Raw genomic sequence first — 26811 nt, 5'->3', positions numbered from 1 at the left:
CACTGAGACTCACGTCCATCGAGTCAGTGATGCCATCCAGCCATCTCATCCTCTGTCGTCCCCTTCTCCTCCTTCCCCCAATCCCTCCCAGCATCTGAGTCTTTTCCAGTGAGTCAACTCTTCGCATGAGGTGGCCAAAGTACTGGAGTTTCAGCTTTTGCATCATTCCTTCCAAAGAAATCCCAGGGCTGATCTCCTTCAGAATGGACTTGTTGGATCTCCTTGCAGTCCATGGGACTCTCAAGAGTCTTCTCCAACACCACAGTTCAAAAGCATCAATTCTTTGGCACTCAGCCTTCTTCACAGTCCAACTCTCACATCCATACATGACCAAGGGAAAAACCATAGCCTTGACTAGACGGACCTTTGTTGGCAAGGTAATGTCTCTGCTTTTGAATATGCTATCTAGGTTGGTCATAACTTTCCTTCCAAGGAGTAAGCATCTAATGAATTAGAGACACTGTATCCTCTACCCCTAAATGCTTCAGGCTGTCTCCTAAGATGAACAGTAAGTCTCAGATAATCTGAAAATCTTAAGAATCGGGAAATTTAGCTTGCCGTTACATCATCTAATCCGGAGTTCAACTTTACCATTGTCTTCGTGTCCTTTGTTGCCACTCTCTTCTCTTCGCAGAGCCGCCCGGGATCATGCGCCGAGTTTAACTGGCTTGTCTCCGTCAGCTCTGTAACCTGGGTGGCTTGTTGTCTGTCCTCGTCTTCACGGTGCTGGCGTGGTGAAGCCTGCACACCCTGCTGCGTGCGGGGCTGGGCGCCAGGTCCCTGCCTCAGGTGCTGTATCTTTGCACGAGGAGGCTGGTCCCTGCAGGGCCACCCCCTGCCCCCTGGTCCTCTGCCGCCCATGACGGGGTCTGGCCGCTGGCAGTGTCCCAGCAGGAGCCCCAGGCAGTAAGAAGGACCAGTGCACAGAACCTTGCCCCGGACAAGAGGCGATGGAAACCCGGGAGCTGAGACGCTTCCCTGCACCCCTCCCGGCACCTGCTGCCAGCCCGTTGTCTTTGGCTTTCTTCCCTCTTGTCCTCTGATGTCTCCTCTCTTTCCCCTCCCTCCTTCCCTGCACCCCCTCCACCGCCCCTTCTCTATTCCCTGTCTCTCCGGTGGCAGGTGCACTTTGGTGCCCCCTGCCTGGCACCTGCCCTACCTTCCTGGGGTCCTGGGCCAAGACACCCAGGAGGCACCTGAGGGAAACCGCTGGGCAGCCCCGCACTCTGGTCCCCCACCCTCTGTGCTCCCAGGATAAGACGGCTGGGGGCGGGGTAGACGTGGGAAGTCCCAGCTCTCAGCACCCCCGGACTGTCTGAGCCTGCAGTGCCCATTTGTTTCCTTTATTAAAATGTGTTTTTATCTTAGAAAAACTGTAGGCCACTTATTTTACAGAAGGTCCCTCGATTTGGATCTGTCAGCGTGTCTTCGTGATAGAGTCAAGTTAAGCAGGTCGGGCAGGATGCCCACAGGAGGGTGCTGTGTCTCCAGTGGTCGTGTCATAGGCACACGGTGTGCATTCGGTTGGTGAGGTGGACTTTAATCTCTTTCTTTTAAAAAAATTGTTTCTTTTTGATCACGCTGGGTCTTTGTTGCAGCATGTGGGCACTCTAGTCACAGTGCTTCTCTCGTTGTGGAGCACGGGCTCTCGCTGCACGAGCTTCAGTAGCTGTAGTACGTGGGCTCAGTGGTTGTGTCTCGAGGGCCCTGGAGCGTGCAGGCTTCAGGAGTTGTGGTGCAGGGCTTAGTGATTCCTCCTCAGTGTGTGGAATCTTCCCAGACCAGGGATCGAACCCGTGTCCCCTGCATTGGCAAGTGGGTTCTTATCCACTGTGCCACCAGGCAACTCCAGACTTTGATCTCTTGCTTCAGGTGGTATCTGCTACTTTTCTCCACTGTGAAATTATTGTTTTCCATTTTTAATTAAGAAGCAATTTGCGGGGAGATAATTTGAAACATCCTGTTCATCAAACTTTGGCCCACTGACTTAGCACCCACAGTGATTCTTGCTTGAGTCAGTTATTACCCTATTTACTGTATCCCATTTTTAGTTGGTATTCTGCTACAAGGAAGAGTTTTCCCTTCTTTTTCTTTCACACACTTACTCATTTATTTGCTTACAACAGGATGGACATTCTTGTTTATTCAAGTGGGTTATAGTCGTCTGTTGTCATTATTTATTTGATGTTCAGATTGTCTTAGGTTTGGCTGATTGGAATCTCCTTCCAGCGGAGTCCTGCGAGCTGACACAGTCCCCTCATTTGTTGGCTCTGATACTTCTTGGCATGCGCGTGCATGCATTCTTAGCTGAGCGTGTACTTTGCTGTTCCAGCTCGGGAGGAAGCAGCCATTTCTTGAGGAGTCCTGGTTGCTTTCGTGGGAGGGTCTTAGAGACCAGGATGAAGGCGCGCTCTTGCTGCTTCTGGGGTTCGGCAGACGTGACCTGAGGCTCGGGCGCTCTGTCGCCGTCACAGGTGCGTGTCATGCATGTGCTCATGCTGACACTTCCCATCTGAGGCCAGCTCCACGGAGCTTGCCCTCACATTCCCCTCGCCATGTGCGTTACTTCCCCTGTTGCCCAGGAACCTGGCTCTGGTCTTGGGGTTGAGGTTCCCTGCGTCCTGGAGGCTGGTGAGGATCTGCAGCTTGGAAGAGGCCCTTGTGTCTCTCAGGGCAGTGGGAGGGGTGGGTGGGGACTTCACACCTGGGGTGCTGCGTGGAGAGACGGGGTGCCCCCTGCCCGTGCTGTGCTCCAAGCACCCTTCTGGGTGCTGATGCCAAGGATGGGGAAGGGCCTGCTCTCCTAGAGGCTGCGGTGTGGAGGGAATAGCAGACCCGATATCATGGGACAGCAGTCATGAGAACAGGTTGACCGATGGGAAGGGGGGTCTGGGGATGATGGCTCACAGCTCCCGTGGGAGGATGAGGGCCAACTGGGTGGCGTGAAGCCCAAAGACTCAGTGTCTGTGGCCCGCCAGCCGGCCCGGAGGGGCAGAGGTTGAGGTCCAGAGCCGGGGAGGCAGACACCTGACACATGTGGGCAGCGGGAGGCGGCCTCAACTCGGGGAGGGGATGACCGCACTCAGGGGCCCCCGTCAAGTAAGACAGGGCTCCAGAGCGCCAGCCTTCCCCACTCTGCCATTCTGCCTCCTGCTGCTGGTGAATTAGGATAACTGAAAACGACTCAGGTTTTAAGAGGGAATGCCGCTGCAGAAGTCAGGTGGCCTAGAGGGAATTCTCAGGGCTTTCAAAGCAGAGGCAAGGAGTAAATTGGGATTGCTAGTGCAGAATCTGGGGCTTGAGGGGAAATTTGAAATCTGCGCGTATCTTTAGAACAAGGCCAATGACTAAAATTTTACAAAGTAACGTTTTGAACCATCAGACGTCCATTGCATGCTCCAGGTGCATCCGGCACTGAGCTGCTGCGGTGTGAGTTGTGGGAGTAAGAGACCTGGGCCTGGGTGAGTCCCTCCTTGGCAATAGTGGGTTTAGCAACGATTCGTCATTTTGATAGGCGGACTCTTTGTAACTTAATCTTTGATTACTGATACTAGGGATTTTTTTTTTTAATATTACTGATCATTTTTTTGTCTTTTGGTTAATTTAGAGTTCAGGGTCTAGGGTTTACTTTCACTTGGAGTTTTTGATACTCACAAATTCTGTCTTAGTAATTGTCTTAGACACAGTTTTTAGATTTGGAAATTAAGGCAGCATTCCCCTGGCTAAGTAGTGACATTTCTGAAATGCACTCCCCTAGGGAGAAGGCAATGGCACCCTACTCCAGTCCTCTTGCCTGGAGAATCCCAGGGATGGCGGGGCCTGGTGGGCTGAGAGTCGCACAGAGTCGGACACGACTGAAGCGACTCGGCAGCAGCAGCAGCAGCATACCACCCAAGCAGCCACTGTTTAAGGAGATCTGAGTCGCTTGCTGGTGTGTGGGTGCAGCGGTTACTAGTGCTGACTCAGCTCTGTGGGGAAGGGCCCTGAGCAAGACCCTTGCTGTGCTCTCTGCCGGTGCCCAGGCCTCTCAGGTGGTGGTGAGTTTCAAAGCCCTGCTCTAGCCAGAATTTATTTATAGTAACATGAGCGTGGTAGGTTTTCGCTTAAGTCCTGGTACTCAAGAAAAACTTGTCTCTTCCCCTTTGCAATTCTGGGAGTGGAGTTTCAGTTTTCTCAAGTATTAATTTCTTATCTTCTTGGACTCTGGAGATGAGGGGGAGGGTGAAACTTCTTATCTTTGATTTTGCCTATTTATTTTCTAATACGCAGTTTCAGTTCATTTGTTTTAAAATGTGATACAACTCCAAACTGTTGTTTTAAGGAACGACAGTTTTGTACTGTTTGCAAAATGATAGACATTTTCGACGTTGTCTTTTCAGCATATGCAGTTCTTGAAGTCTTGTTCTTGAAAGTGACCTACTTTACAGTACTCGGTGTGCAGTTCTACGTCCTTTAGGGATGGAACGATCGGTTTTGTCATGTTCTTAAAACAGTCTGAGGCTTGCTATTGCTCCTTTCCCTTTTCCTTGCATTGAAGTTTTTTGAAACTTGCACTTTCATAACTTAGATTTGTGGGTACATCATAGCACAATGAAAATAACCCCTAAGCTGTCCTCTTCTACCTTCCAGTTTGGTGATCCTGGCAGACGTCGTTATTTTTGAATCTGTGTAGCTACATAGTTTAGAGTTAAGACTGCATTTATCAGCTGTGTGCCTGTGGCACAGTGCCTTTCTTGAGTTACTTATGTGTAAAATAGGGACGAGGATTGTTCGTATTGAAAGACAGAATGCATGTTTATGACAGGGCTTGCATATAAAAGCCCTTATTGAGTATTCAGTTCAGTACAGTTCAGTCACTCAGTTGTGTCTGACTCTTTTCGACCCCATGAGTTGCAGCACGCCAGGCCTCCTTGTCCATCACGAACTCCTAGAGTTCACTCAAACTCACGTCCATCCAGTCAGTGATGCCATCCAGCCATCTCATCCTCTGTCATCCCCTTCTCCTCCTGCCTCCATTCCCTCCCAGCGAGTCAACTCTTCGCATGAGGTGGCCAAAGTACTAGAGTTTCAGGTTTAGCATCATTCCTTCCAAAGAACACCCAGGACTGATCTCCATCAGAATGGACTGGTTGGATCTCCTTGCAGTCCAAGGGACTCTAAAGAGTCTTCTCCAAAACCACAGTTCAAAAGCATCAATTCTTCGGTGCTCAGCTTTCTTCACAGTCCACCTCTCACATCCATACATGACCACCGGAAAAACCATAGCCTTGACCACATGGACCTTTGTTGGCAAAGTAATGTCTCTGCTTTTGAATATGCTATCTAGGTTGGTCATAACTTTCCTTTCAAGGAGTAAGCGTCTTTTAATTTCATGGCTGCAGTAACCATCTGCAGTGATTTTGGAGCCCCCCAAAATAAAGTCTGACACTGTTTCCACTGTTTCCCCATCTGTTTCCCATGAAGTCATGGGACCAGATGCCATGATCTTAGTTTCCTGAATGTTGAGATTTAAGCCAACTTTTTCACTCTCCTCTTTCACTTTCATCAAGAGGCTTTTTAGTTCCTCTTCACTTTCTGCCATAAGGGTGGTGTCATCTGCATATCTGAGGTTATTGATATTTCTCCCGGCAATCTTGATTCCAGCTTGTGTTTCTTCCAGCCCAGCGTTTCTCATGATGTACTCTGCATAGAAGTTAAATAAGCAGGGTGACAATATACAGCCTTGACGTACTCCTTTTCCTATTTGGAACCAGTCTGTTGTTCCATGTCCAGTTCTAACTGGTGCTTCCTGACCTGCATATAGGTTTCTCAAGAGGCAGGTCAGGTGGTCTGGTATTCCCATCTCTTTCAGAATTTTCCACGGTTTATTGTGATCCACACAGTCAAAGGCTTTGGCATAGTCAATAAAGCAGAAATAGATGTTTCTCTGGAACTCTCTTGCTTTTTTGATGATCCAGCGGATGTTGGCAATTTGATCTCTGGTTCCTCTGCCTTTTCTAAAACCAGCTTGAACATCAGGAAGTTCACGGTTCACGTACTGCTGAAGCCTGGCTTGGAGAATTTTGAGCATTACTTTACTAGCGTGTGAGATGAGTGCAATTGTGCGGTAGTTTGAGCATTCTTTAGCATTGCCTTTCTTTGGGATTGGAATGAAAACTGACCTTTTCCAGTCCTGTGGCCACTGCTGAGTTTTCCAAATTTGCTGGCATATTGAGTGCAGCACTTTCACAGCATCATCTTTCAGGATTTGAAATAGCTCAACTGGAATTCCATCACCTCCACTAGCTTTGTTCATAGTGATGCTTTCTAAGGCCCACTTGACTTCACATTCCAGGATGTCTGGCTCTAGTTGAGTGATCACATCATCGTGAATATCTTGGTCATGAAGATCTTTTTTGTACAGTTCTTCTGTGTATTCTTGCCACCTCTTCTTAATATCTTCTGCTTCTGTTAGGTCCCTACCATTTCTGTCCTTTATCGAGCCCATTTTTGCATGAAATGTTCCTTTGGTATCTCTAATTTTCTTGACGAGATCTCTAATCTTTCCCATTCTTTTGTTGTTAACACGGTCCTAATATTTATCTGTATATTGTCTGGTTTGACAGTTTCACCAGGTTGTAATAAAGCTCATGGGTGGGGAAGGATGTGAATGCAGTATGTAAATGTAATTGGATGTACAGTGTGGTGAAGTTTGTAAACTGATGGCAAGCAGTCAGTTTGCACAACTGGTGTTTAGGTAGCAAGTCACCTGTAATGGTCAGTTTTCATTGTTGTAGAAAAAAAATCTATCATGTATACATTTTATAATAATCTTAAATGATTTCACTTTTAAATTTGTTCTACTAGTAGCTTCCGTTTAGTTCCTGGGATACAGGAATTGAAATGAACACTGACCCTGCATCCTGTAGTTTATGACAGAGCTTACCATCGCCCTGCAGAGTCTGTCAGGTTTAAGGCTGGCTCACAGCTGGTTAATGCGGCTCTGAAGGAAGGGAAGAGTTTTCAATTATTAAATGAGGATGATATTTTTAGATGTCTCCAAAATCCCAAATTGGTCCAGCTACTCTTGACCTCTTTCCACAGTCCAGTATCCCCAGTTGCCTTTCCCATATTTCCACTTGGGTATTTTTGCTGTTGTTCCAAACTCAGCATGTCTGGAGCTAAGGTCACGGTCCTGCTTCTGGAGCAGATGCTACCTCTGGTTTCCCTTCCTCTGTTAGTGATGTGCCTCTTGCCTTGATCACCTCTGGGTGCCGTCTGGCCCCTTCTCTCTGCTCTGTGCCTGGGCCCTCAGGCTTTGTCCCTGTCCTTCCCTTCCTGTTGGCGTTGCTGCCCTGCCTCCTTCCCGTGTCATTTCCTAGTGTCTGCAGACTTCTGTCTCTGATTTTTATCACCATCAGTATTGAATACTAGATTAACTGTCCCCAGACATCAGTCATAATGGGTCACTTTCCTCTATAAAACTGTTTGCAGTTCCTTGTTCAGTTCAGTAGCTCAGTCGTGTCTGACTCTTTGCGACCCCATAGACTGCAGCACACCAGGCCTCCCTGTCCATCACCAACTCCCGGAGTTTACCCAAACTCATGTTCATTGAGTCAATGATGCCATCCAGCCATCTCATCCTCTCTCGTCCCCTTCTCCTCCCGCCTTCAGTTTTTCCCAGCATCAGGGTCTTTTCCAGTGAGTCAGCTCTTCACATCAGGTGGCCAAAATATTGGAGTTTCAGCTTCAGCATCAGTCCTTCCAATGAATATTCAAGGCTAATGTCCTTCAGGATGGACTGGTTGGATCTCCTTGCAGTCCAAGGGACTCTCAAGAGTCTTCTCCAACACCACAGTTCAAAAGCATCAATTCTTTGGCACTCAGCTTTCTTTATAGTCCAACTCTCACATCCATATATGACTACTGGAAAAACCATAGCTTTGACTAGACGGACCTGTGTTGGCAAAGTAATGTCTGTGCTTTTTAATATGCATTGGAGAAGGAAATAGCAACCCACTCCAGTGTTCTTGCCTGGAGAATCCCAGGGATGGGGGAGCCTGGTGGGCTGCCGTCTATGGGGTCTCACAGGGTTGGACACGACTGAAGTGACTTAGCAGCAGCAGCAGCTAGGTTGATCATAACTTTTCTTCTAAGGAGCAAGCATCTTTTAATTTCATGGCTGCAATCACCATCTGTACTGATTTTGGAGCCCCCAAAAATAAAGTCTGTCACTGTTTCCACTGTTTCTCCATCTATTTGCCATGAAATGATGGGACTGGATGCCACGATCTTAGTTTTCTGAATGTTGAGTTTTAAGCCAACTTTTTCACTCTCCTCTTTCACTTTCATCAAGAGGGTTTTTAGTTCCTCTTCACTTTCTGCCATAAGGGTGATGTCATCTGCATATCTGAGGTTATTGATATTTCTTCCGGCAATCTTGATTCCAGCTTGTGCTTCTTCCAGCCCAGCGTTTCTCATGATGTACTCTGCATAGAAGTTAAATAAGCAGGGTGACAATATACAGCCTTGACGTACTCCTTTTCCTATTTGGAACCAGTCTGTTGTTCTATGTCCAGTTCTAAGTGGTGCTTCCTGACCTGCATACAGATTTCTCAGGAGGCAGGTCAGGTGGTCTGGTATTCCCATCTCTTTCAGAATTCTCCTCAGTTTGTTATGATCCACACAGAGGCTTTGCAATAGTCATTAAAGCAGAAAAAGATGTTTTTTCTGAAACTCCTCTTGCTTTTTCGATGATCCAGTAGATGTTGGCAATTTGATCTCTGGTTACTCTGCCTTTTCTAAAACCAGCTTGAACATCTGGAAGTTCACGGTTCACATAACTGTTGAAGCCTGGCTTGGAGCATTTTGAGCATTACTTTACTAGCGTGTGAGATGAGTGCAATTGTGCGGTAGTTGAGTTCTTTAGCATTGCCTTTCTTTGGGATTGGAATGAAAACTGACCTTTTCCAGTCCTGTGGCCACTGCTGAGTTTTCCAAATTTGCTGGCATATTGAGTGCAGCACTTTCACAGCATCATCTTTCAGGATTTGAAATAGCTCAACTGGAATTCCATCACCTCCACTAGCTTTGTTCATAGTGATGCTTTCTAAGGCCTACTTGACTTCACATTCCAGGATGTCTGGCTCTAGTTGAGTGATCACATCATCGTGAATATCTTGGTCATGAAGATCTTCTTTGTACAGTTCTTCTGTGTATTCTTGCCACCTCTTCTTAATATCCTCTGCTTCTGTTAGGTCTGTACCATTTCTGTCCTCCTACTGGAACCCTTTCTCTGCCGAGTTGTTCGGTCTTCTGTCTTCCTCTTCCCCCTCCTGTTTAGAGACCCTCTTTACCCTGTGATTGCAGTTTCTGCTTGCTCTTCCCCTCCTGTTTTTCTGGATGCAGGTGGCTCAGCCTGCCGTGGTGCTTACTGCTTTGAACTTGAAGCGCACACTTGGTCTCTCTCATTTTGTGCTGGGTCGTTTGTTGCTTACTGTTGTCTCCAGTTTCGGAATTGACAAACTTGATCTGTCTAGACTATTTGTAGATTATTATGTCCTTGGGTGTAGAGATTATTTCTAAATCCTTGAATTCCCCAGAACCCATACTGGTATGTAAAATAAATGTGCAGTAATTATAATACTGTTATTTGATGAAAATAGTTTTCTAAATGATTGGACTTTTCAAAAGCTTTAAGGTAAAATTGCTACGGAGTATATTAATACTTGTGAATACGCTCTTTGGACTTCTGTTCATGCTGTGACATTCCTGAGCTTACACTAAAGCTGCCTCTTCAGGAAGCTCCTGAAGTCGGCAGTGGGTGGCAGTGAACCCTGACTCTCCAGAGAAGGCGGACGAGGCCTGGCTGGTGGCTGCCTGTGTCCTGTGACTGCGGCTGCACGTGAGCCTGCTGCTCAGATGCCCGCCTTTCCTCGGGGCGGGGGTCGACGCTCGTTCTCGCCGGGCCTTCTTCCTGGGGAGTGGCCTGGCCTCCAGAGAGACACTCAGAGACTGGTCCCGTTGCTCAGCTGCCCGTCTGTCTCCCTGGGGCAGATCGGTCAGGCACCCAGGAGGGCTTCAGTGGGGTCGGACGGAGGTGGTCATGGGGGTAGTGTAGTAACAGGGTTTTCTGGCGTTCGGGACATTTGAGGGTGGTTGTCCTTGAACCTCAGCTCTAACTGCCCCTGACAGGCCAAGCAGGGCGGGAGAGGCCAGCGGTGGGAGGCAAGGGGACAGCAGACGGTGGGCAGACGATGTTACACTCTCGGGTGTCGAGGCCTGGGGTCCCTGAAACGGCTGTTAGCTGCCTTTCCTGGTTGGCTGCTTGGATGGGAGGGGATTCACTGGCACAGGCTTTTGGGAATCTTGCCCTCGTCCTGCGTGTCCGAGTGCACATGTGGGAGCGCTTTCTCCTGAGTTGCTGGGCTCAGGAGGCGTTTCTCCTTGATGCTTGGCGGTGGCTTTCGTGATGTACTCGGACAGTATCTTCAGTAAAGGAAGGTTCTGTCTCTTTCTCATTCCAGACTGTCTGCCATGGTCAAATAAATCATCTGTTCAGTTAAAGGGTTATTGTTGTTTCTAGCAGAAATCTTTTACGACATAAGTGATGCTATTAAATAAACTGTGTTTCTTTTATACAAATCTTGTAAGAACGTTTCCCCCTTAATCTTTGTAGAGAATGTGCCAGAGGAGCTCCGAGAGCCGTTCTACACGGACCAGTATGACCAGGAGCACATCAAGCCGCCCGTGGTCGGCCTGCTGCTCTCCGCCGAGCTGTACTGCCGCGCCGGGAGCCTCATCCTCAGGAGCGATGCTGCGAAGCCCCTGTTGGGCCATGACGCCGTCATCCAGGCCTTAGCTCAGAAGGGCCTCTATGTCACCGACCAAGAGAAGCTGGTGACAGAGCGAGACTTGCACAAGAAGCCCATCCAGATGGTGAGTCTTCGCGGCCACGCCGATGGTGTTTGACGTGTGTGCTTCTGAGCGTGACGTGTGTCACACAGCAGAGGGACCTAGGCTTTACAGTTGCACTGCTGTCTCTGCCTGGAGTCTAATAGTTATCTTTTTCCTCATAAACCTCATTTTCAAACTGAAGATTTGTCTTTTTAAGAACTGAAGTGTGGTCGATTTACAGTGCTGTGTTTCAGGAGTATAGCAGAGAGATCCGACGAAGGAAGAGTGTAATGAACTATTTTGGAATGTTTGGTCCCATTCTAATACTCGGGAGAAACAATCACATAATTTCCAACTAAAGTGATTTTTTTTTCCCCCAGTTTAAAAGCTTACTTTTTTCCATCCCAGAGACTTTAAGAGATGTAAAGGGCATCCTTGTCTTCTTGGGAAAGAGGTGGGAGTGGTGAGTGCTGGTTTATATGCGTGAATGACCTCTTGGTAGGTTTCTGTGTGCTCAGTATTTGAGTTTATTTAGCAACCAAGAACGCATTCTTGTGGAGAACACACAGTGCAGGGCTGTGTGCTGGCCTGGGTCGAGCAGGCGTGCCCTTCCTCCCCGCAGCTCCGGAGACACGCAAGTGCTGGAGTTCGGTGTGTCCTGCGTCAGTCTGTGGTACTGCTTGAACTCGCGTTTACAAAATCCTGGGCGTCGAGAATGGTATGGAACAGTGACTCATTCGCATGTTGGATTAGATCAGGCTCTCGTATGAGGCTGGTTGTCTTCCTTGGAGGAGAGAAGAGAGGTATATGTAGAAGACTATATGAAATTATGAGACTGAAGAAAGATGAGGGAAAGTTAGTTTACCAAGTATAGCACTAGAAGAGCTGATTGACCTACCTTTGCTTTCTGCCTGTTTTCCTTCTTTAAAACAACCTCTTTTTATTACTTTCAAGAAATGGAGAATAATGTCTCGAGAAAACTTTAGTTAATGAATTTAGTAATAGATTTATTAAACTGCAGAATCATTGAGGAAAACTAAGAATGTTTCTTGTCAGATGGGAGGTTGTGGCCTTCTGTTGACGGCTGCAGGTTCACCTCACGGTTCCGTCCGAGGTTTGCACACCTGCATGGTGCCCGTGAGCAGCTTGCAGGCCCCAGGGCTGAGCAGAACTCTGCTCAGGGGGCCCTGCAGTAGCTCACTGGCCGCTCTCTGGAGTCACTGCACTGGGTGGACACTCCTACTCTGACTGCTTTTGCTTCCTGCTCAGGCCAAGGGGGTGGTTACGAGCGTGTCCCTGTGCCGAGTCTGCATCAGGGTCTGCCCAGTGCCAGTTCTCTGAGGTGCCGGCGGTGCACGTCACAGGACCTGCTCCTCCTCAGAGGAGGTTGTCTGTTCTAGGTCCTCTCTAATAAGAGTGGAGCAGACTCTCCACGCTTCCTTCATTACTTTTCCTAGTGCAGCTTGAGTGTGTGGCGGTGCAGGTTTGGTAGACTGCTCTTGCATTCCCATCAGGTTACTTTCACTCTGCATTGATCTTGCTGTTAAATCTGACTCCAGGAATTGAGGGCTTCCCTGATAGCTCAGTTGGTAAAGAATCCGCCTGCACTGCAGGAGACCCCAGTTTGGTTCCTGGGTCGGGAAGATCCGCTGGAGAGGGATAGGCTACCCACTCCAGTATTCTTGGGATTCCCTTGTGGCTCAGCTGGTAAAGAATCCACCTGCAATGTGGAAGACCTGGGTTCGATCTCTGGAGAAGGGAAAGGCTACCCAGTCCAGTATGCTGGCCTGGAGAGTGCCATGGACTGTATAGTCCATGGGGTCAAAAAGAGTCGGACAGGACTGAGCGACTTTCGCTTCACTTTCACTTTCCAGGAGCTGAGGTTTCAGGAGCGTGATGTAAAGGGTAAGGCCGCTGCTTCTCCGGGTCTGGCTTCTGTTTGGGGGCCTCAGACGCTCGTGCTGGACCACATCGTCTTCCCCTTGCTGTGCTGCACCGACTGATCTGTGTTTTCATTGTATACTTTCAGTTTTTCTTACAACTTGATTTAAGGTTTTCCAGTTGCTATGAAGTTTTGATTGATGATATTGTGCTATTACTATTTTTCTAAGACCTGTGTGAGAAACTTTCCTAAGAGTACTAGTAAAAACTTCGTTTCTTAAGAAACCATTCTTTTTGGTTTTAGAGTAATAAGAATCAATATCCTTCCTGGTCCTGCATTTTGAGAAGTGTAGTGAAAACTAGTATGTTTAATTGCACTGCTACACTGGCCCCCACCACGCCTCCCACCTCTACACTGTCTTGGTCGGAGCCTTATTTCTGCGTGCCACCTCACAGCCTCTTGGGGAATATGTGGTGGCGGCACAAACGCCACTGTGCGTGTGAGGCGGGCTTGCTGAACAGAGGTGGTCAGCTTGGGCTGGGTGGGGTTGAAGGAAATGCCTTTTTTTTAAAGCAAAAGTGAGAGCACCGGTTGGGGAGTATCTCTCTCCATCTGAGTGGACTTAAAGACAGACAGTGAGAGTGCAGCCTGTAAACACGCTCTTCTATATTTACGTCAGAGGAAAGCATTGTCAGGAAGTGTGTTTTTCAGTAGTTAGGATGTGTATCAGCCATTATTCCGAGCATCGTTGTAGTCTGTAAGGTTGGCGGAAGGACTGAACCGTGGCGTGCGCGTGCCTGGCCCACATCCGTGAGCAGAGCCCAGATGCAGTGCGTGCACAGTCGCTGGGCGGGAGGCACAGGCTCCGAGACCTGATGTCAGTGCTCCAGTCGGCGACTTGTGTGCCCTGGAACCACAGCACGTCCTAACCCGAGTCAGGTCATCTCTCAGGTTATCTGTCCGCACAAGTACTAGTACGTAGGAGGACTTGGAAGTTGAGGGACTTGTAGCAAGTGGAGCCAGATGGGACTTGTAGCTTTTGAACTTTCCTCTGCAACAAAATGAAGTTGCATGTGTACTGTGTTTGATATCATCAGATTGGGCTGATGGATTTGATCTGTGTCATAAAATCTTAAATTCTATGAATTTCATAGCTGTAAAGAGCCTTAGAGATCAGAGCTGACCTGTGTGTAGTAGAAAACTTGCCAGTCACGACCAGCCTGGGGAACACAGTCCAGGGCAACTTTGAACACAGACTTCCTGGCCCTCCATGTAGAGCTGCTAGCATGGGGCCTTAGAAGAGGGGTGGAGGCACCTTGAGGCATGCAGGGTCCCCAAGCAGGGATCAAACTCATGTCCCTGTAGTGGGAGCATGGAGTCTTAACCTCTGAACCACCTGGGAAGTCCCTGGGACGTGTATTTTTAACAAGTGTTCAGAGTGACTTCTGTGATCAAGAATGTGATCTGAGAAATTTGAAATTTGATCTACTCCAGTCATTTCAAATATGTAATACTTAGAATTTAGAGGTTAAGCAGTTTGGCTAGGGTAGCGCTGTTATTTAGTAGCAAGACTAGAATTAGAATCTGAATGAGCTAAAACTCTTGACTTTCTAATTTATAATGCTGTAATCCAAAGCAAATTTGAGCACTTAAATATTTGGTTTCATGCTATGTAAACTGTAGACTGGTTATGAATCAAACTCTTGGTTATAAATCAGCTTTCCAGTCATGTTTGCATATATAGGAAAAAGAGTTGATATTCATAAAGCTCTATTAAAGTAAATGTATATAGTATGTGTGATGTGAAATAATGAGATTGATTTTCATGTTTGATTTATAAAATAACCTTTATTAATCAGATCTTGTTTTGAAGCAGTCATATAAAGAAAAATTTTATTTTGAAGTGCTTTGTTTTAATGAGTACCAGAAAGAGCTTTAGTACTCTGTCTGCCTAATGGGAACTAAAGTGTGCTGATCGATCATTTGGTAAGGAAGGCACGGAATGTTCTCTCGGTAAACTGTCAGCATTGTTTCAATGGATGTTTGGGGTATTCACACAATATAAGCTAAAAAATTATAGTGCATCTCTGGTACTATCCATTAGGGCTTCCCTGGTGGCTCAGGTGATAAAGCATCCACCTGCAGTGTAGACCAGGGTTCGTTCCCTGGGTCAGGAAGGTCCCCTGGAGGAGGGCATGGCAACCCACTCCAGTACTCTTGTCTGGAGAATCGCATGGACAGAGGAGCCTGGCGGGCTACAGCCATGGGGTCACAAACAGTTGAACACGACTGAGCGACTCACACACACACACTCACACTGTCCATTACTCTGCCTTGTTGTGGTGTAAGACCAGTGAAGCTGTGTTTAAAACAGAGGGATGATGGAAACATCTGTTTACCCTCAGGAAGGCTATTCCTGCAAGTAAAGGAGTGTTACTTTATCGTGTTTTGTCATCCACATTCTCCTGACCACGGATGCCTGCACTTGGATGATGTGGACCTTAGAATCCAGAGAGAAAGAAGACTGGAAAAATGCTTGTTAGCATGAAATGGGTGCTCCCCATGGGAGTGTAAGCCGTAGCATTGGGATCATACAGGCGGGTGTGGTGATTGCTGCCGGCGGGTGAGGAAAGGCGTCGGGGCTGAGTGATTCACGGGGTTTCCGTGGGTGGGAAGGGATCGGTGAGGGGCGACAGGCTGAAGAAGTTCCCAGCGCAGTTTGGGCTGTGCAGGCATGCTGTGCGTCACGAGTGACGTCGCCCCTGCACGGGGGACGCGTGTGAGACGAGTCTGGATAATCGGCCAGTTGCAGAGGCTATGAGCCCTAGTTGGGATTTTTAACTCTTGTGCATTACAGGATCATGGAAGAAGTTTTCGTGCTATTTTCCTGGGGGTTTGCTGTGCCAGTAGTGGTGCATGGACTTGTTTTTATCCTGCCTGCGTCAAACAAACAAAAGAGCAAAAACCCCGCCCGCCCATCCTCCTCACTGCTGTCCCCCTCCAGCACACTGGCCCCCCACTGCTGTTCTGGGGTCCCCATGGCGCCACCGTCGCTGGAACTCAGTCACTTACCCATGTAGAAGTTTGGAAAACCTTTCCCCATGTAAGAAGTTTAAAAATTGCCCTTTAGAGAAAGAGGATTATATAAATGTAAGATTTATTACAGTAGTGGTTGAGGAAGGACTTATTTCTAGTCACCCGTGTAGAATAATGTCTTGCAAACTATGAGCAGAGCTTATCTGTGAAAAATTATGCTAAATTCTCCTGGCATTTGTTGAACAGGATTTTCTTCACGTGTAGCGCTTGGTATTTCTGCTGCGTGGATCGTGGACCTGGTTTGGATTCCATTCGTATTTCAAGGCTCAAAGTCACGTTATCTTTGGATATAACCATTTTTTTACATTTGACTTAGCGTTTATTTTGTTTAGAACTCCAGATTCCTCTCTCCTAGAAATAACTTGTTGAATGTGTGTTCATTGTACCAGATGACCTCACAAACCTCTGTTTATAATAACCCTGAAGTCAGGCCATCTGTTAATTTTTTTCAGTTTACTGGCAGCACTTCTGCCACATACTCTGTATCACATGCTGTGACTGGGAGGAGCTTCTGTCCTCCAGGGGCTCGCATTCTCCTGGAGGTTAGAGAAACAAGCAGCTTACAATACGTGTGTTTCAGGAGTGTAGGGGCTCCAGACTCACTTCTGCTCTTGGGCTGAGTCTTGACAGCTGTGAAGGGGCTTCCGGGCAGGCACAGAGGTGCAGCTGGTGTGTGGGAGCGCGCTGTTGGAGTGCAGCTTCAGCACGGGAACGTGTCCAGAGACGACGAGCACTGAGGCCGGAGCACTGGATGAGGATGGGCACGATGACTCTGCGTGTCCTTCATCCTGGAGGTGATGGCTCTGCACCAGGCAGGGCAGCATCGGGCTTGCGCTGGGGAGCGAGCATGGAGGCTCTGGGCGTGCCGGAGGAGCGTTGCTGAGGTGGAGTCGAGGCGACTCTGTGTGTGTGTCTCCCTGCACCCTCCCGCCTTGGTGACCGTAAACTCATTCTTTAAGTCTGTTTCTGTTCTGTCAGTGAGTCCATCTGGATCAGTTTTTTAGGTTCTACGTACAAGTGATGTCAGATGATACTTGTCTTTCTCTGTCTGACTCCCCTTGGCACGATGATCCCCGGGTTCATGCACATTGCGGCCGGTGGCATCACGTCGTTCTCTTCAGTGGCTAACGTTCCGTCGTCGTGCGCCCCACATCTTCATTATCCATTTGTCTGTCAGAGGACCTGTAGGTTGCTTCTGTGTCTTAACGGTTGTGTGTAGCGCTCCTGTGAATGTTGGGGTGCATGGATCCTTTCGAGCCAAGTTTTTCCCCGGGTATTTCTATGCCCGGGAGTGGAACTGCCGGGTCACGTGGTGGTTCTGTGTTTAGCTTTTGGAGGAGCCTCCACGGTGCCGTCCATAGCAGCTGCACTGGTTTACATTCCCACCAGCAAGGTGGGAGGGTTCCCTTCTCTCCAGCCTTTGTTGTTTGTGTATTTTTTGATAATGGCCATTCTGACCCATGTGGGGTAATACCTCATTGTAGTTTTGATTTGCATTTCTCTAATAATTAGTGCGGTTAAGCATCTTTTCATCTGCCTCTTGGCCATCTGTGTGTCTTCCTTGGAGAAATGTCTGTGTAGGCCGTCTGCCCGCTTTTGCCTGGGTGCTTGTTCCTTCGGGATTGAGCTGCATCGTGAGCTGGTATAGACTGGAGACTAGCTCCTTGCGGTGCAGCGGCCGCCCTGACCCTCCCCGACCCCTGACCTGGTGCGTGTTCTTCCTGCACACACTGTGCTGCCACCCCTATTCTCGTCCTTGTGGATTTTGCTCTGCATCAATTCTGGGGAGCCTGGCAGAAACTGTCAGCATGAAGCAGGGTGCCCCTCCATGAGAAGGGTGTGTGGCCGCCAAGAGGAACGTGGTGAGAGGAGCACGTGGCAAACTGAGCGCCGGGGAGGCTGGCTGCACGGGGCCAGGTATCTGGGCTGCAGCAGAGTCCCACAGGCTCTGCTTATAAACAACCAGAGCTTATCCCCCGGCCCTGATTTGGAGGCTAGGGGGCCAAGGCCAGGGAGTCGTCATGGCCGGGTGTTGCTGAGGCTGCTTCTGGGTTGTAGGCTGCCAGTCTCCTGCTGTGACCTCCTGGGGGAAGGGATGGAGCCTCCTGGGGCCCCTACCTATCCCCTCCCAGGGGCCCCCCCTCACACCATCAACTGGTGCTTTCTAGTTGCCACATTTGAGCTTTCAGCTCAGTTCAGTTCAGTTGCTCAGTCGTGTCTGACTCTTTTCGACCCCATGAGTTGCAGCACGCCAGGCCTCCTTGTCCATCACGAACTCCTGGAGTTCACTCAAACTCACGCCCATCGAGTCGGTGATGCCATCCAGCCATCTCATCCTCTGTCATCCCCTTCTCCTCCTTCCCCCAATCCCTCCCAGCATCAGAGTCTTTTCCAGTGAGTCAACTCTTAGCATGAGGTGGCCAAAGTACTGGAGTTTCAGCTTTAGCATCAGTCCTTCCAAAGAAATCCCAGGGCTGATGTCCTTCAGAATGGACTGGTTGGATCTCCTTGCAGTCCAAGGGACTCTCAAGAGTCTTCTCCAACACCACAGTTCAAAAGCATCAATTCTTCAGTGCTCAGCCTTCTTCACAGTCCAACTCTCCCATCCATACATGACCACAGGAAAAACCATAGCCTTGACTAGACGAACCTTTGTTGGCAAGGTAATGTCTCTGCTTTTGAATATGCTATCTAGGTTGGTCATAACTTTCCTTCCAAGGAGTAAGCGTCTTTTAATTTCATGGCTGCAGTCACCATCTGTAGTGATTTTGGAGCCCCCCAAAATAAAGTCTGACACTGTTTCCACTGTTTCTCCATCTTTTCCCATGAAGTGATAGGACCAGATGCCATGATCTTAGTTTTCTGAATGTTGAGATTTAAGCCAACTTTTTCACTCTCCACTTTCACTTTTATCAAGAGGCTTTTTAGTTCCTCTTCACTTTCTGCCATAAGAGTGGTGTCATCTGCATATCTGAGGTTATTGATATTTCTCCCGGCAATCTTGATTCCAGCTTGTGCTTCTTCCAGCCCAGCGTTTCTCATGATGTACTCTGCATATAAGTTAAATAAGCAGGGTGACAATATACAGCCTTGACGTGCTCCTTTTCCTATTTGGAACCAGTCTGTTGTTCCATGTCCAGTTCTAACTGTTGCTTCCTGAACTGCATACAGGTTTCTCAAGAGGCAGGTCAGGTGGTCTGGTATTCCCATCTCTTTCAGAATTTTCCACGGTTTATTGTGATCCACACAGTCAAAGGCTTTGGCATAGTCAATAAAGCAGAAATAGATGTTTTTCTGGAACTCTCTTGTTTTTTTGATGATCCAGTAGATGTTGGCAATTTGATCTCTGGTTCCTCTGCCTTTTCTAAAACCAGCTTGAACATCTGGAAGTTCACGGTTCACGTATTACTGAAGCCTAGCTTGGAGAATTTTGAGCATTACTTTACTAGTGTGTGAGATGAGTGCAATTGTGCGGTAGTATGAGCATTCTTTGGAGAAGGCAGTGGCACCCCATTCCAATACTCCTGCCTGGAAAATCCCATGGATGGAGGAGCCTGGAAGGCTGCAGTCCATGGGGTCGCTGAGGGTCGGACACGACTGAGTGACTTCACTTTCACTTTTCACTTTTGTGCTTTGGAGAAGGAAATGGCAACCCACTCCAGTGTTCTTGCCTGGAGAATCCCAGGGACGGGGGAGCCTGGTGGGCTGCCGTCTATGGGGTTGCACAGAGTCAGACACGACTGAAGTGACTTAGAAGCAGTAGCAGTAGCATGAACATTCTTTGTCATTGCCTTTCTTTGGGATTGGAATGAAAACTGACATTTTCCAGTCCCGTGGCCACTGCTGAGTTTTCCAAATTTGCTGGCATATCGAGTGCAGCACTTTCACAGCATCATCTTTCAGGATTTGAAATAGCTCAACTGGAATTCCATCACCTCCACTAGCTTTGTTTGTAGTGATGCTTTCTAAGGCCTGCTTGACTTCACATTCCAGGGTGTCTGGCTCTAGGTCAGTGATCACACCATCATGATTATCTTGGTCGTGAAGATCTTTTTTGTACAGTTCTTCTGTGTATTCTTGCCACGTCTTCTTAATATCTTCTGCTTCTGTTCGGTCCATACCGTTTCTGTCCTTTATCTAGCCCATCTTTGTATGAAATGTTCCCTTGGTATCTCTAATTTTCTTGAAGAGATCTCTAGTCTTTCCCATTCTGTTGTTTTCCTCTATTTCTTTGCATTGATCGCTGAGGAAGGCTTTCTTATCTCTTCATGCTATTCTTTGGAACTCTGCATTCAGATGCTGATATCTTTCCTTTTCTCCTTTGCTTTTCTCTTGTCTTCTTTTCACAGCTATTTGTAAGGCCTCCCCAGACAGCCATTTTGCTTTTTTGCATTTCTTTTCCATGGGGATGGTCTTGATCCCTGTCTCCTGTACAATGTCACGAACCTCAGTCCATGGTTCATCAGGCACTCTATCTATCAGATCTAGGCCCTTAAATCTATTTCTCACTTCCACTGTATAATCATAAGGGATTTGATTTAGGTCATACCTGAATGGTCTAGTGGTTTTCCCTACTTTCTTCAATTTCAGTCTGAATTTGGCAATAAGGAGTTCATGATCTGAGCCACAGTCAGCTCCCGGTCTTGTTTTTGTTGACTGTATAGAGCTTCTCCATCTTTGGCTGCATAGAATATAATCAGTCTGATTTTGGTGTTGACCATCTGGTGATGTCCATGTGTAGAGGAGGACACAAACATTCAGCCATGAAATTAAAAGATGCTTACTCCTTGGAAGGAAAGTTATGACCAACCTAGACAGCGTATTAAAAAGCAAAGACATTACTTTGTTAACAAATGTCTGTCTAGGGCTATGGTTTTTCCAGTGGTCATGTATGGATGTGAGAGTTGGACTGTGAAGAAAGCTGAGCGCCAAAGAATTGATGCTTTTGAACTGTGGTATTGGAGAAGACTCTTGAGAGTCCCTTGGACTGCAAGGAGATCCAGCCAGTCCATCCTAAAGGAGATCAGTCCTGGGTGTTCATTGGTAGGACTGATTTTGAAGCTGAAACTCCAATACTTTGGCCACCTGATGTAAAGAGCTGACTCATTGGAAAAGACCCTGATGCTGAGAAAGACTGAGGGCAGGAGGAGAAGGGAACAACAGAGGAAGGGCTGGCTGGAGGGCATCACCGACTCGATGGACATGGGTTTGGGTGGACTCCAGGAGTTGGTGATGGACAGGGAGGCCTGGTGTGCTGTGGTTCATGGGGTCGCAAAGAGTTGGACACAACTGAGCGACTGAACTGAACTGAAACATTCAGATCTCAGCAGGTACTCTTCTTGCATAGGGACGTCTCATTTAGTGACAACTGATTTAAAAAGATACAGATTTTTTAAAAACAGAGTGTTTGACTTTGCAAAATAATTTTTAAATTTTAAAAGTGTTTTATACCAGGATTCATTTTCACAACACTGATTTAGAAAAGAACGACTTTTAATAACCTACGTTTTCAAGAATACATTATGTGAAGTGAAAAATGTCATGTTTAGTGCAGTGCTCAGTGTAATGTTCATTATTTTAAAAGACTTGCTCTTAATGCCGTCTCCTTTAGCTGTTGAAAACATATTTTATATATCTCATTTTCCCCCAGTTTTACTGATAAAAACTGCATATATTTAAGCAGTACAATTTAATGTTTTAATATGCACATGTATTGTGTATATTTATCATATTGAACCAAGTATTATGCCCAGTACATAGTGCTTACAAAGTGAAATGTTGACTTCTGGCCATAGAAATCAGATGTTTCCGATTGATTGGGACGGTGGAGCGCTTATCCCTAGAGGCCACGTCTGTGCTCCGTGCCCTGCCGCTGCTGGTTTACCTGGGGGTTTGGCCGCCTGCTGGCAGAGGCTGCTTGCCTTGTGCAGGCAGCACGGGGATGGAGGTGGAGGCTGAGCTCGCGAGCGCCCTGCCAGGCCTGGAGGCGCTGCGCGTCTGTCTGTCCTGAGTTGGCCCATCTTCCAGGGTCTGTGCCCTGCCTCAGTGTCCCCTCAGTAAGTCCCAGGTGTTTAAATTAGCACAACTCATTCAACAGACCTCTGCCTGCTGTTAAAAGAAACGCAGTGAAACACTGTGTGAAGAACGAGCCGACCAGCCCCCTTGTGCCCAGTTTACCTGCGTCCCAGTTAACTCCGCGGACAGCTTTAAGCGTAGCAGTGAAGTCTGGAGTGGAGAGAGGCCTTCGCCGCCGTCTGGTCTGGAGTTCTGGAATCCTCTTGACCGAGGCTGACATGGATGCGTTGTGCTGCAGGACCCGCAGCTGCTCTAGCTGCTGCACACACGTGACAGTTACCCTTGTGACCTGACTTTTTTCCTGTTCTGTTTGCAAAAAATGACGACTGTGGTTGATGGAACCTACTTCATGCTTGACCCACAAATGGGTTATAAACACACATTTAAAGTCACTCGTTTAGTTGTTTTTATAGGGAAGAGTGGTAAGGTGACAGCGTTGGTACTGAAAACTAAATGCCATACTTATATTTTTCTTAAAAATGTATTTTAGTCTATAAGTTACCAACTTGTATCTGTTTTAATGAAAAAAAAAAAGGAAACTGTGGGACTAGAGTCTGTGTGTGGGCTTGCCACCTTAAGGGTTATTTATCTAGGGCCTTTCCTGGTTTTCCAGTGATTAGGACTTGGCGCTTTCTGTGCTGTGGGTCTAGATTCAATCCCTGGTCTGGGAACTAAGATCCCACAAGTTGCACAGCATGGCCAAAAAATAAAAAGGTTTATTTTCTCTAATTTCAATGTCATACTTCTAGCAGATTAATTTTCCTAAAATAATACTTTGATACCTGTCTTACTTTCCAATTAAAAAATGTTAGTCATTTGATTTGATTTGAAATTTAGTATATATTGCAGATTCATATGCATATTCTTTTATAAAAAATTTGACTTTTCAGAGCTAGCTTCTAAAGTACGATATAATGAGTTACTTCATACTTTGTAAAATAAATTTCACTTGTAAATAGTGAAAGTTTTATTGTCTGTTGGTAATCTCACCTTCGTAACATATTCAAAGTAGCAAAAGCTAAATATTTAGAGAGTTGTCTGATAGTATAGACCTGCCAGCAGTAATTTTTGATGATTTTTGAAGGTGCAGTAAATGTGTATTAACCAAGACTTTTCATCTTTTAAAAAGAGAAAAAAGTAAGTATTCGTTGTAGATTACTAAATTTAAAGACATAGTACTGTTGAAGATACTTTTTCTTTAAATAATATACAGCATTAGCATCAGTTCAGTCACTCAGTCGCGTCCAACTCTGCGACACCAGGCCTCCCTGTCCATCACCAACTCCCAGAGTTCACCCAAACCCATGTGCATCAAGTCGGTGATGCCATCCGACCGTCTCATCCTCTGTCGTCCCCTTCTCCTCCCGCCTTCAGTCTTTCCCAGCATCAGGGTCTTTTCCAATGAGTCATTTCCTCGCAAGCATTAGTTTACATAACTGTATATAAACATATATGAAAAGGAGCACTGAGTTTGAGCTGCTTTTGCAGGTTTGGTGCAGAGATCAGGTTTTCCCGTCTGCACAGCTCTGGCCAGCACTGTTGAGCAGTGCACAGGCCCGCGGTGGTCTGCAGCCATCCACACCCCAGTCTGTGTTGAACAAACTGACCCCGCATCCCGTCCACATGATACCGAGCTGTTTTTATTACAGCTTGGCAGACTGTAATAGTTTAGCAAATTGTTTTTAATTAATGTCAGTGATGAGAGTTAAGGAGAATAGATGATTACTTAAAAACTACAAACCGTTCCATTTGGATGCTTGCCTGTGTTTAGACACCTGGATCAATGAGCTTCTGTGATAGAAAAGAAGATCTTTGTAATACTCAGACTCCTTCTGAGCTTGCCCTGTTCTGTGTTGAAAAGAGGGTTATAATGAGCTGTGGCACGAAGTGACTGCTGCAAAGCTGTCCCAGGGGCCTGTCTTTCAGGAAGTCCTCTTGCTCTGCTTGCAGGGATCTGAGAATGCTGATCATGAGTTTTGAGCTGATTCTGAGTTTTCCTGAAGCTCAAATCTTTAGTTTGCGGTAAATAGTCCACCTATGGCACCCACTCCAGTCCTCGTGCCTGGAGAATCCCAGGACGGAGGAGCCTGGGGGGCTGCAGTCCCTGGGGTCCTAAGAGTCGGACACGACTGAGCGACTTCACTTGCACTTTTCACTTTCATGCACTGGAGAAGGAAATGGCAACCCACTCCAGTGTTCTTGCCTGGAGAATCCCATGGATGGGGGAGCCTGGTGCTGCAGTCCATGGGGTCCTAAGAGTCGGACACGACTGAGCGACTTCACTTGCACTTTTCACTTTCATGCATTGGAGGAGGAAATGGCACCCCACTCCAGTGTTCTTGCCTGGAGAATCCCAGGGACGGGGGAGCCAGGTGGGCTGCCGTCTGTGGGGTCGCACAGAGTCGAACACGACTGAAGTGACTTAGCAGCAGCAGCAGCAGTAAACATTAAAAGGGCAACTTTAGAGAGAGAGTGAAAGTGAGGAAAATGAAAGCGGGAGGATGTGACGGAGCAAGGTGAGGGGACCGTGTGCATCCCTCGTGGGTGGAAGGGTTGGGGCAGCCTTGCCCAGGAGGGTGGCCGTGAGCAGAGCTCTCCACCAGGGGCCACTTAGGCCGAGATGGGGTGGCCAGCATCCCCGACAGCGAATGAGACAGGCCACCAAGTAAGTCAGCCTCACGTCTGGATGATCAGTTCCCAGCAAGAGTTTCCTGGAGGGAACATGTTCTGGAATTTGAGGTTTCCGGCTACATTTGTTACTTTGTGCTTTGTGAGATGTGAGCCACTTGATTCAGTAAGTGCTTGTTGAGAACCACTGGGGCCTTGGTGACAGGACAGTGATGGGAAGACAGGGAGCCTTGCTTTCACACAGCTAACACTGTAGCAAAGATGAGCAGTAGAAAGCTAAACAGACTGTAACAGTTTTCGATAGTCGTGAACTCTCTGAAGAAAAGACATCAAGAAGAAAGAGGCAGAGGGCGTGAAGTGTGCTGTCTTCCCCCGTGGCGTCAGGGAAGGCTGGTCCCGAGGACTGACACCTGAACTGAGGCCTGAATACTGGAAGGACTCCTGGGAAAGAACATTCCAGGCAGCAGAGACAGCAGGCATAGTGCCTGCAGGTGTGTCTCAGGAACTGGAAAGAGCCACCAGATTGGCCGTGAGCAAGGTGGTTAGTGATGTTCAGCATCTTTCCTTGCTGCCTGTTAGCCATCCATGTGTCTTCTTTGGAAAAAATATCTATTCAGGTCCTCTGCCCATTTTTTAATATATATATATTTTTGGGGGGTTGAGTTTGTTTTGTTTTTGATTTGAGTTCTATGGGTTCTTTGTTTATGGATATTAGCCCCTTGTATGTTAGTAACTCAGTCGTGTCCAACCCTTTGCGACCCCATGGACTGTAGCCCACGAGGCTCCTCTGTCCATGGGATTCTCTAGGCCACAATACTGGAGTGGATTGAACATTCTCTTCTCCAGGGGATCTTCCCAACCCAGGGATTGAACTTGGGTCTCCCACACTGCAGGTAGATTTTTTTTTACCGTTTGAGCCACCAGGGAAGCCATCATTCAGTTGTGTCTGACTCTTTGCGACCTCATGTACAGTAGCCCCTACTAGGCTCCTCTGTGCATGGAATTCTCCAGCAAAAATACTGGAATAGGTTGCCATTCCCTTCTCCAGGGGGTCTTCCTGACCCAGGGATCGAACCCAGATCTCCTGCATTACAGGCCAATTCTCTACCATCTGAGCCAGTGCCTATATTTTCTTCTGGGAGCTTTGTGGTTTCAGGTCTTACATTTAGGCCTTTGACCGATTTTAGGGTCATTTTTGTGCGTGGGCTAAGAACGTGCTCTAATTCTTCATGTCTGGCCGTTTAGTGCTCCTAGTGCCACTTCAGAGAGACTCCCCTCCGTTGGTCTCCTCGCCTCCTGCGCTGTAGGTTGATTGGCCGTAGGTGTGTGGGGTTATTTCTGGGCTCTGTTCTGTTCAGTTGATCTTCGAGTGTGTTTTTTTGCCAGCACCATGCTGTTTTGATGACTGTGGCTTTGTAGTAAAGTCTCAAGTCAAAGGTCACGACACCTCCAGTTTTGTTCTTTTTTCTCGTAAAGTTTCATTTAAAATAATGGTAAGGCACGTGGGTTCTGAAGTGCTTTGGCTACTTTGGCATCTGACTGACCACAGTGCTCTGCGCGGCACCACTGTTCATACTCAGCCTTCCCGCTCCTGCAGAGCTTGTGCCGCACTCCTGGTTCCCGTGTGGCAATGAGAGTGTCACCGAAGACGGCCTGAAAATGCAAGGGAAACTGATGTTTTTAAAAAACTTTTTTTTGTTGTTATACAGCATTGTTATTGATAAATTATTATTTCTTAGTATTTTTCATGATCTAAATTAGAATTTGGATTTGAATAATGTCAGTATTTAATGATTCATTAAAAATCAGTGTTTTAAAGGAGTTACATATGTTATGGTCTACCAAAATTATAGTGGGAGCGTTTTATGTGGACATTACTTCTCAACTGTTTGAAAAATCAGTGTTCCTTAAGGTATTACCAGCTCAGAAGGTTAATAAAAAAAACTTGATAGTCTTTTGATCCCTTCACACATTTGTTCAGCTTGGTTAGAATGGACAGAGAGGAGATGTGTGTGTCACTGTTGGTAGGAGCGTCTCTTGCGGGCTGTGTCACCAGGCTGTGTGGGGGGTTGGGGGGCTGACAGCGCCCGTGCTGCGTGCACGGACCCCTGTACAAGCTCAGACTCCTTCCTCGTGAGTATTCGTTTTCCAGCCAGTTAGCTGGTGAGCTGCCTTGCAGATCTACAGCTCTTCACCTCTGGCCGGCATCTGTGTGAAGAGGCCTTGATACTGGCCTCAGCAACTTCGGATTCTGA

At 47.4% G+C, this 26811-nt stretch overlaps 1 protein-coding gene across 6 annotated transcripts in view; it reads left to right on the top strand.

The window, feature by feature from the left end:
* CAMSAP2 (calmodulin regulated spectrin associated protein family member 2) overlaps positions 1 to 26811 on the top strand; it is a 97592-nt gene that overhangs the window by 11137 nt on the left and 59644 nt on the right. For 4 of the 6 annotated variants that reach the window (XM_086343149.1, XM_086343148.1, XM_086343147.1 and 1 more), the window contains exon 2: positions 10658 to 10917. In XM_086343149.1, coding sequence (XP_086199275.1) covers positions 10658 to 10917 — 260 coding nt within the window. Of the gene's footprint in view, positions 1 to 10657; positions 10918 to 16383; positions 16648 to 26811 lie in introns of those variants that run through there. The other 2 variants (XM_086343151.1, XM_086343150.1) reach the window with 2 other exon arrangements.

The sequence above is a fragment of the Bos grunniens genome, chromosome 16 (genome assembly GCF_055505025.1).
Source record: "Bos grunniens cultivar Pamir isolate PY7600 chromosome 16, Bosgru_T2T1.0, whole genome shotgun sequence".
Taxonomy (NCBI): Eukaryota; Metazoa; Chordata; class Mammalia; order Artiodactyla; family Bovidae; genus Bos; species Bos grunniens.
This window is presented reverse-complemented; position numbering and strand designations above follow the sequence as displayed.